The 10757-nt window shown below is 45.3% G+C and overlaps 1 protein-coding gene across 1 annotated transcript in view; it reads left to right on the plus strand.

The window, feature by feature from the left end:
- Positions 1-3957, plus strand: part of PTPRO (protein tyrosine phosphatase receptor type O) — a 233810-nt gene extending 229853 nt beyond the window's left edge. The window contains exons 26-27 of the mRNA XM_032855072.1: positions 1901-2021; positions 3018-3957. Coding sequence (XP_032710963.1) covers positions 1901-2005 — 105 coding nt within the window. The 3' untranslated portion in view covers positions 2006-2021; positions 3018-3957. The remainder of the gene's footprint in view (positions 1-1900; positions 2022-3017) is intronic.
- Positions 3958-10757: the final 6800 nt, after the last annotated feature.

Below are 10757 nucleotides of genomic sequence, written 5' to 3' on the forward strand. Positions count from 1 at the left end.
CGAGATACGTTTGTTAGATTATTCCTTTCTGCCTGTGGATGTCCACCAAGTAAGCATCATTAAATTCTCCCTTCCCCCCGCCATTGTGTCTAAGTCAGTCTCCTAAGAGCTTGAACAGCGGCAAAAGCTCTTCACCAAAGATCTGAGCTTTCAAACAACTGATAAGAGGCTGAGGAGCCATTTTTGAGCAATGGGGAATGCTCACAACTGTGTAGTCATGAGAGATCCAAATACCAAGTGCTCCAGAGGCTCTGGGTTTGTGAAGTATGGCCCCGTGGAGGCAGTGGAGGCAGCCACGAAGCAAGGCCACACAAGGGGGTTGGAAGAGATGTACAACCAAAGGGGGCTTTCAAGAGAAGATTCTCAAAGACCTGGTGCCCACTTAATTGTGAAAAAGATTTTTGTTGGTGGCATTAAAGAAGACACTGAAGAACGTCATCTAAGAGATTATTTTGAACAGTATGGAAAATCAAAGTGATTGAAATCATGACCAACCAAGGCAGTGGCAAAAACAGGCTTTGCTTTTGTAACACTTGATGACCATGATCCTGTAGACAAGATTGTCATTCAAAAATCCCACACCGTCAATGTCCACAACTGTGAAGTAAGGAAAGTCCAAGCTATGCAAGAGATGGTTAGTGCTTCATGCATCCAAACAGGTTGAAGTGGTTCTGGAAACTTTGGTGGTGGTCACAGAGGTGGTTTTTGTGGGAATGACAACTGTGGTCATGAGGAAACTGGGGAGGTGGCTTTGGTGGTAGTCGAGGAGGTGGTGGATACGTAGTGGTGGTGAGGATGGCTATCATGGATTTGATAATGATGGAAGCAATTTTGGAGGAAGGAGAAGCTGTCATGATTTTGGCACTACAACAATCAAAAATCTTCAAAGTTGGGACCCATGGAAGGACTAAATTTTGGAGGCAGCAGCTCTGGCCCCTGTGGTGGTGGAAGCCAATACTTTACCAAACCACGAAACCAGGTGGCTATGGCGGTTCCAGCAGTAGTGATGGCAGTGGCATAAGGTTTTCACTACTGTCAGGAAACAAGGCTTAGCAGGAGAGGAGAGCCAGAGAAGCTACAGGTTACAACCCATGTGTGACCTCAGCCAAGCACAGTGGTGGCAGGGCTTCGCTGCTACAAAGAAGACGTGTTTTAGACAATACTCAGGTGCATGAGCAAAAAACTCGAGGACTGGTTCTATGACAAATTGTATAACAGGTCATTTTAGTTTCTGTTCTGTAGAAAGTGTAAATCATTCCAACAACGTGTTTTAATTGGACGTTTTTTGCACCCATGCTATTGATTGCTAAATGTCTGATCTTGATACTGAATAAATGTGTTTTTTTAAAAAGGTATCAACATTTTGTCACAATTTTAGAAAATAATTTTCCTTCCCAGCTTCCAATTTACCCTTTATATTATTCATTTTACTTTGTTTTATATATAGTAGTTTGAAATTTTTATTTGTAATTTACTACTTTGCTTTGAAGTTTAGAAAGTCCTTCCTAAAAGTAATCAAAGAAAAACTAACCTGTATTCAGCAACACCCCCCCCCCGCTTTTTTTAAGGCTTAATTTATTAAACCTTTCCAGAATTCATTTTGGTGTACTATAAGATGATACACAATTTTTTTTTTCAAAATAGGCCAATGATTTATTGATTGGATAGTCCTTGCCTTTAGCGTTAAGCTGTGATGACCTAATTTCTATTATTAATCAAAATATTTTTACAGTTGATTCTCTTGGATTTTCTAGTTATAAAATTATCTCCTAAATAATGAACATTTTTCCTTTGACATCAGATCAGAGTATCTAACCCCACTGAAGTAGGAAAGCAGTATATCTTTGCATGTGTTGGCACAATACCTCGCTCTGAGCCCTGCTTTGGTCTTTTGCTCCAGGAGCAGTACATTTTCATCCATCAGTGTGTGCAACTGATGTGGATGAAGAAGAAGCAGCAGTTCTGCATCAGCGATGTCATCTATGAGAATGTTAGCAAGTCCTAGTTCAGAATCCAGAGCGGTAAGTAGAGACGAGGCCATCGTCCCGCGCTCTGTCTTCAAACCACGGGGAGGGGACATGATGGGATATAACAGAAGACAGCAGTCACCAGCTGTATTGATTCTGACCCCCAAATGTATAGGGAGACGGTACTACCGTGCAGATCTTAGCGCTTCTGAGCACCTTGGCTGGGGGATATGACAGGCTGGAGCTTCGGCAACCCATTAGGATTCGATCTTTCTTCCCTCCATCCGGAACCTTCAGCTGTCCTGATATTGGATCTGTGTCTGAGATATCAGGATGCTGCCATCCCACTCTATTTATCTAAAATCCAAATATTTTATTGATAATGAGGGTCATACAAGGGGTTACAAAGGACATATGAGCTGGAGTACACATCCCAAAGGAAAAAAAAAAAAAATTGACACTTGTCTCAGGATAGTGAAGTAGAGGAACGCCTTGCTTCCGTCCATTATGTGAACACTTACTTGAGAACTTCCTGAAAACATTAGTAACATATTCAATGCCTTGTGCTCAACTTTAAGTAGGAGGTTGTATTTTGGAGCTGTTATACTCTTCGCTGAAGGAACAATATGCCAGTTCACGTCAGTAAACAGTGTGAAATATATCTGAGTACAATGAGGTGGGGGGGACCATTCCCAGGGTTGGGAGAGGACAGGCGTGCATTGTAGGATTCATATGGAAGGATAAAGAGCATATGGATCAGTGGGTAACAGGATAGGATTAGTATTCTATCTTCATAATGGGTAAAGACTGAGAGACAAATTTGCCAAAAAGGGAAAGATATTTAGATCCACAAAAAGGACTTAAAGGGGGAAAGATGCACAGATAAGCCTGTGTCCACATGGGTAATGGGGCTGAGTGTAAAGAGAACAAACAGTGGATTCAGGAGGAAAATGCTCTACTTCTAGCCCCAGACCTGTCAGTATGTGGCTTGTCCCTGCCAGGCTGCTCACTCTCTCTCTCTCTCTTTCTCTCTCTCTCTCTCATGTGCAGGACAGGACATGGTGTGCACCCATCCTCCCTTGCTTCCAGAGTTTTTTAGGGGCCCTCCTGGCCATTTTGCTAAGAAGAGCCCCTACTTTGTCATATGAGGCCAAGGAGATAATCGGTCTCCCTGAAGCACCGGGAAGACTTAGCCTTAAAGAGCCTACAGTGTCTTTTGGACTCCTTCACTTCTGGACATTTAATAATGGACCAAATTCAACGGAACACCACAGAGGTCCAGGCGCTCTGCAAAGGGCAGGAAGCACAGCACTTCCAGAGAGTTTCCTTGGCCCTTGGCTGGTTGGGCTGAGTTTTTTTGTTGTTGTTTTTAAGTGCAATAATTTTTGTACGTGTGATTTTATCATGAAGTTGAATCGTTTTCTACTCACATGACCAACCAAGCCCGTAGCCCAAGAAGGAACAGGAATTGTTAGTATCAAATTGTACCTCATTGTTAAAAAGCGGCCTGGCCACGCATGAGGAAATGTTAATTCTACTTAAGGAAATTGAACCAGCGATATCTGTCCTCCGGCATTAAGCTGCTGGACCAGGAGTGGGGCGGGTGGAGGGGCGGAGAGAGAGAACGGTTCTACCCACAGATCAACTGCGTATCTTTTCCAAATATGAAAAGCTGTAACTCAGCTTCAAAGTAGAGTAGAAAAAATATTTAAGTCTTAATTGTTCTAGTTCTTGATGGTTTTCTTCCTTATTAACAGTTAAGTGTTGTTTTCCCCTGGGCCTTCTTGAACTAATGTCACTGTTCAGATTCTTTTTTCCCCAAACCAGATCTGTTTCGGAGCAGTTTGAAGAAGGACTCTTAAGACTCCACTGCTGTCTGAGCAACCTTGGTGCCTAGAGTTTGCATTCCTTTTTCTGTGGACCTGCATACATGTGAAAGCTATTTCTCTTGAGTACTACATAGGCTGTGAAAATGCACTTTCCTTCCCCCCCCACCCCCCAAAGAGCTGGGGGTTTATGACGTTAGGGCAACGAACTGCAAGCATGCTAGGACGATAATTTGGCTACTGTCAAAAAAGTTGGCTGTTGTTTCTATGGACTCCAACGGAAGTTTCTTTTGGTTTTGTTTTCGTTTGGGTTGTCAGTTTCATTTTAACCCGTGTAACTAGTAACATTTTCTTCTTCTGGATTTTGTATAATTACAGTACATGGTTGTGTATTGTGATCTACAGGCTGTCAAGAGGGACACTGACAGCACTGTGAAGCCTGTTACTTTGTGTCACTTCCTTAAAAATAAGAGCTGGTGGTATGAATACACCAAGGAAAGCTTTCGTGGCTGAGAGTAAACAGAAGCTGATGGCTTCACTGTGGCTGTCCTGCCTTCCCGCGTGCGCTTCCGGAGGCTTTGTTCTCTGCATATCTGATCACTACCCCTTGCCCTGGCTTCCCTTCACTCCCGATCATCTTCACGGAGCCATGTACCTAGGAGCAGCTTAATAATTTATCAGTGACCTTAGTGGCCGTGAAGGATGCCAAGCGAGCAGCTCCGCACCCCACCGGCTCTTGTCACTGAGAAGGCCTGGCCACGGCAGACCTTGGCACGGTGCTTTGCAAGAGCGGGCCAGTGAGCCGCAGGTTCACCTTGCAGGGGGAGCGGCAGAGGACGCCCAGACCCCATGGCTTAACAGCTTGGGCTCCTCAGGCGGGCCTTGTCAGTTCTCCACTCGCCTCCCTTCCTCCCGTTCTCGCCTCCCTGCTCCCACCTCCTCTTCTCACCCCTCCTGTTCCTTTCCCTTCTTGGACATGTGAATAATGTATCGCTCCATTCTCAGGGGCTAAAGAAAGGTGGCAAATGGATGTGTGACATTCTCAGATTTTCACACAAGGACAGGTCCGGAGTGACGTAGGCCACCTCGATGGAGCCGATAAGATGCGTGGGTAAGCTGGAATTCATTTCGGTTTTGCAGACCGGAATATTACTCCCCCTGAAACTTAAAGCACTTCGTGAATATTTCATGTTTTTCTTGAGCACCCCTTCAGTGTTGGGATCAAATGGTACCAGATCAAATTTCCCAAAAGAGATGATGAAGTATCCAGGGTTTAGACTGAAGACTCAGAGCTGAGGCACAGAAAGTTCCCACAAAAGCTCTTTACCAGTCTTTCCTTCAGGGCTCTCCATGGCTGTCCCATTGTTCACAGGGACACGGTTGCTCCTGCAGCTGCAGAATTTATAGCGAGAAAAGCATCCATCTGTCAGAAGGCATGGATTTTCATCCCAACAGATGCCTTAGGACTTCTCCCTCCTGAGTCTCCGTTCACGAACTGTAGAATGCCCTACCATAGCTCCAGATTTTTCATAGATAAAGAGTAAGAGCATCAGTAGGATACTCTGTGCTTTGTAGCTTGTCCTCTCACGTACCCTAAAACCGCTTTAATCAGCTTTATTTCCCCTCCGGGATGCAATGTGAGCATTCAGAGTGGATGCTCCCAGGGCCTCTGTATTATTAATAAGGGTTTTGTTGCTGTTGTTGTTGTTGTTGTTGTTGTAATCATCTGAGGAGTGCTACAAGATTCTGAACATGGGTGCTAGCACATAGAGGTCATGAGAGCCTACATGGTGCATGGAAAGAGAGAAGACTTTGGAATCACAAAATATTTGGCTTTCAGTGTGTGGAGATCCAATTTCTTCACTGTGAAAGTCAATTTCTAAAGTTAATTGAGAAACTACCATGAGGGCCTAATTTATAAGGTTAATATTTAATACCAATCTATCCTTCACTACACATTATTATATGATTTTATTTAACTTGAAAAGGGAAAAAAAGTGATGGATGAAAACATTTTTTTGGACAGCATTTTAATTCAAGGCTTATCATTTTCCACTACAAAGTCAACGTGACCCCTCAAATTGAGAGAAGTTAGTAAGATTATTTTAATCTCTTATAAAATCCTTGATCAGATTTTCTAAAGTCTTTTTCTAAAAGCTGTCCCTCCTACCCCCACCCCCTGCTCCCTTCACTGCCCCCAAAAGGTGATACATCTGTCAAAGAAGGCTGTGGTGTCAACACAGAAGGCAGGGTCTGGAGACGTTGGATCTGAATTTTTTGCAGACCATATGATAGCTGCTTGCTAGAGGATTGGCCCTTAGCCAAGGAATTAAAGTTACTGAATCCAATCTGTAAGAGCCAAAATCCTCCCTGCTTTCTAGCAAGGAGGCCTTCCTTTCCACCTCAGGATATGTCTGATGTAATGTGCTTCAAATAATCTGGCTTGCTTCCTGGCCCACAGCTTTCTAGCCGGGTGCTTGGCACAGGCTCAGAGTCCAGAGGCCATGCCCGGGACTAAATGTAACATCTCCATTGGCCAAAGGGTATAAGCAACAAAAACACAACACATGCAAACTTCTACCCGTTTTTCACAGCCCCATTTGGATGCATTTGGAAAAACAAAACAAAACTTGAGTTATGACATCTCTTGATGCCTGGCCTTTCAGAAAACTGAAGTTTTGTTTTTGGTTTTAGCCAATGCTGATGGCCAGGCCTGATCCTGGTGGGTCACTCGATGAAAGATGGAGTGTGATGTGTGGCTTTAGGAGCTGGATCATGACATGACATTTAGAAACTGAAGGCCATCCAGAACCATTAGTGATGTGGAAAACAGCAGGTCAAAGTTCCAAGACTAGAGAGAAGGGGGCCATGAAGCCCGGAGTAAAGGAAGAATCCTTTGTTTATTCAAACATTAATTCAACAAATGTTTGTTGATCGAATCCTGTTGAACAAATCAACCACTGACCAGTGAAAGATTTCTTGACGACTTGGGATATACTGGGCACCATGAGAAACACAAGCGGGGCCATATGGTTACCTTCAAAAATGTGCCATGAAATCCATTTGGTTGTTGTTGGAAGGACCGAGAAAACAGTAGTCAAGTCTTTTTCACCATGTTTCATTTACAAATCTCAAAACACTGTCAGTGTATTTTCCGTAGTGCCTACCAGTCAAGATAATGGTATTGGGCTTCCTTTCCCCTATGACTTGTAGAACAGCCATACTAGCTTTCTCATTGTTCTTGGGGCTCCTCTCTCACCACAGATGCTGACAAGGTCCCTGTCCCTTGAGGAGAATCACCAAACTAGCCTCCTCTCCTCAAAACAGGAATCTCCTCAACCATATATAGCCCTGGTAGGTGGCGAGTTCTTTTGTACTGAGCCCTTCCAGCATGCAGAATTGCCCCCTCACCAGACAGCCCGTCCCTTCGTTGGTCAAAAAGCATTTCCTTCTCTGTTTACACATCTAACCATCCTATTGCTAACATTAAGAATGTCTGAGTCTATACCGCTCATGATTACAGGCTTGAAGCCCAAATCGTGTCCTCATTTTGGTAAAGGGGCAGGTGCTGTGTAGGCACGCTTGCGCTCAGAGCTGCTCTGAACAGAGGCCTAATTTCAAAATTTCAAAAGAGGCCAAATTTGAGAAACAGTCAACTTCTAACCCTCTCAAAAAATCATTTATTTACTCAGCATCCCCTATGAGACACTGGGGCTATGAAGATGGATGAGACAAGGTTCCTGCTTCAAGGAATTTCTGTTCTATTAGGGGAAGTTAGAAGAGAAACTAAAGGCAACGAAGTGTTACAGGTGCTGTGATAGGAAAACATAAAGCACCCAACCTGGGCCCAAGAGCGGGACAGGTGATTTTTTTTCTACAAGGGTCAAAAAAGGCTACTCTGCCAAATAAAAGAGTTAAAGACTGCAGAGCCCCATTAAGAAAGACTCATGATGTACACTCATTGCTATACTCAGCAAGCGTTCGTAAAACCCACTGTATCTGTCACCAGGGCCCATACGGGCAACGTAATTAGGAGGTTAGCACTTAACTGACTTTTCTTTCTAGCTGACTCCAAAGTGACCATTTCTTTCCAAACCTACACAGACACCTCTAGCTCAGGTGTTATTCAGCAGAATCCAGTGGATTTACTGTTATGGCTGATGAAGCAGAGAGCATCAGGCCTGCATTTTCCAGCTGTTCACAGTTCCTGCTGTCCAAGGGAACATTGGCAGAAATGGTCAGCTCTACCCCCTGGCCTGTGACCCCTGAAAATCACCCAGGAGCAACCTTCCATCTCTGCCTCTCTGTCTCTCTCTCTCTCGGAATCACTACCCGGAGCAGGAGTACCTGCCTGCAGGCCCATCATGGGACCGAGGAACGCATTTCCATTATGCGCTCACAGTGATGCTGGTATGGCCAGCCTGGGCAGTCAAGCTGCTCTGCACGGATACGGCAGCAAAGGATATACTTTATGACCGTGTGTGGCCTCTGTTACCATGGGAGATTTCCAGAGCAGTGCTGTGTACTTCCCAATAAAATTCCCAGAAGGCAGGTGAGAAACGAAACAGAATAGAGCAAGGTTACCCCACAACGCAAACAAGTGCTCAGGAAAAGGCCACAGGAGCAATGATGGTTCTTTTCATAAACTTCTCTATGGACATATATGCATTCTTCTCCAGAAGTGGTTTTCCCTTGCGTTAGAGCTCTCCTTCTCTTTGTTATCCCTTCTTAAACCCTATCATAAGAAGACCATTACTTGGGAAACCCACTTGAATTCTTTAGCCCTATGTGGGGCTGTTGGCTCTGAATCAAAGTCCTGGATTCCTACGAACAATAGGGCCCACTGTGGTTTCACCTCAATAAAAGCCCAAATGTACAGGAGGCCGTGAGGCTTCTGTTGGCAAGTCTGTTGATATTCAGTAATCCTTCGCTATGTGTCTGTTATAGTAAGTTTCAGAGCAGTGGCTAGGAGTTCAAAGCCAGCGGACACAAAATATTTGTGTTCACTTCTAAGAACACCAAAAAGTCCAAGGGCTTTAAACTAGGAAAAGTTCACTGGAAACACTATTGCTTTTACAGTTACAAAACAGAATGGTCTTAGAAGGGTTCCTTTATGTCCAAAGCCAAACTAGATCACATCCTCCCTTCAACCGTGAGGGAGCTTGGGAAGCAGGTCAGCCGAGGGGCCAGCAGTATAGCAGAGCAGGGCTGCTCAGAACAAGAGACAATGGATGGAGAGAGACTTGAGCTGAGACTCTGGCTGTCTGTAACTCAGCTGTCTCATCTGTGACATGGGCATGGTGATGGTGGCTTTATGGTGGCACAGGGCTTCAAGAAGATACAATAACATGTAGTGGGACGAAAAGCAGTACCTGGAAAAACACGGCATACTGCTTGGCTCCCTGGGACGAGCCAACAGCCCACTGTCCCCAAGGGCCATTCCCCCAAGGGGAATTCTTGAATAAATTTGATAAGAGAAGTTGGTCCCTGAATTGGGCTGGGTCAGTTTCCCCAGGGTGACAAGTGAACCCCCACCCCTACTACACCTAGTCACACAGCTCAGCATACAAAGGAGGTGCAGCCTGTGACGCAGTGTGGACTCTTGTGTCACAGGGATGGGGTCTCCAAGCATGGGCCTACCCTCCAGATCAGAGTCCTGGACTGTCCGTGCCTGCCTTTCTGCTCTGATTCTCTATTGCCAAGTGCTTGTGCCTAAGTGGGAGTAAGAAGAACTCCCTCTACAGTGTTGTGTTGAGGATTCAATGCAAAGCCTTTGCTTTGGTGCCTGGTAGTTTAAGGAGGCAGAGGGACATCGCTGAACAAGGAGGGACTTGGGAGTTAGGGCAGCCTGTGCTCGGACATGCTGTAGCAGGGAGCCCTTGGAGATGTGACTGCCCATCTCTAAGCTGAAGTGTCCCCACAAAAGCAAAGTAATACCAACCATGTGGAGTTGTGTTTGCGTAAAGGACCAGCCGGGGCCTAACAGAGCTGGCCCGGAATAAAGGCTGTCCAATTCCCCAAGTCCCTCGGCACGTCCAGATGGCCAAACCTGCCACTAGTTCCAGCCCCACGACTTCTCCCCAGTGCACATGTGTAGGTGATTCCGTGATGCCCTGTGGGCACACTTCCCACGTGATGCCCTCCCCGAGGCCTGCTCCTTAGACTCACTGGAACAACCCTCTGGGTTCAGTGTTGCTCAACTTGGAGCCAGCAAGTCTGTAAGACAGGCTTCTGCCTCATCTGCACACTCGCCTCTGCGTCCGACTGGGCTGTGGAAGACTCAGTTTGACAACTGCTACAAGAGGCAGGTGAGAAGCAAGCAAGCCATTCCAGATAGCTCTTTTAATTTGCATTTTGTAAATCCATTGTGCTGTCCCCAAGGCATAGACTAACAATAGTCCCTTCCTCCTTTTTTTTTTTTCCTATTGCTGCAAGACAAATGAATGAATTACCTAAATGTCTAAATTCTGCCCTATGATTAGATTGGTTGTAGAGAGGAGGTAATAAACTAACTTCCCTGTGCTGTTTTCCTAATGTAAAATGTCTCTTCCCTCACTAGCTGCAGGATCGTGGGTTGCTACAAGTTACTCATGCTCTAGACCTCCTCGCCTTGCAAAGGGCTGTATTTTGTAAGCTAGGCAACAGATCATGGCAGTGGTCTTCGCCTGTGGCGCATTGACTCTGCCACTTTCATGTCTTCCCTGGTGCAAATCACACTGTTTACCACACGACTCCCAGGAGCTGAAGACGACCCTGCCGTTGTTCTGTTTACTGCATAAAGCACACCACAGATTAACTTGCAGCAAGTGTGTATCTCTTCCTGGCTCTGCTCAGGCTATCACAGGGAAAAACTGGGACCAAAATCAACTAATATTTGTCAATTTATTGGCATCTTTTGTAATTTCTACTTCAAAGCATAAGTATGAACCTAAGAGGGGGCGCCTGAGTGGTTCGGTTGGTTAAG

The sequence above is a fragment of the Lontra canadensis genome, unplaced genomic scaffold (assembly GCF_010015895.1).
Source record: "Lontra canadensis isolate GAN:19392208 unplaced genomic scaffold, GSC_riverotter_1.0 scaffold9, whole genome shotgun sequence".
Classification (NCBI taxonomy): domain Eukaryota; kingdom Metazoa; phylum Chordata; class Mammalia; order Carnivora; family Mustelidae; genus Lontra; species Lontra canadensis.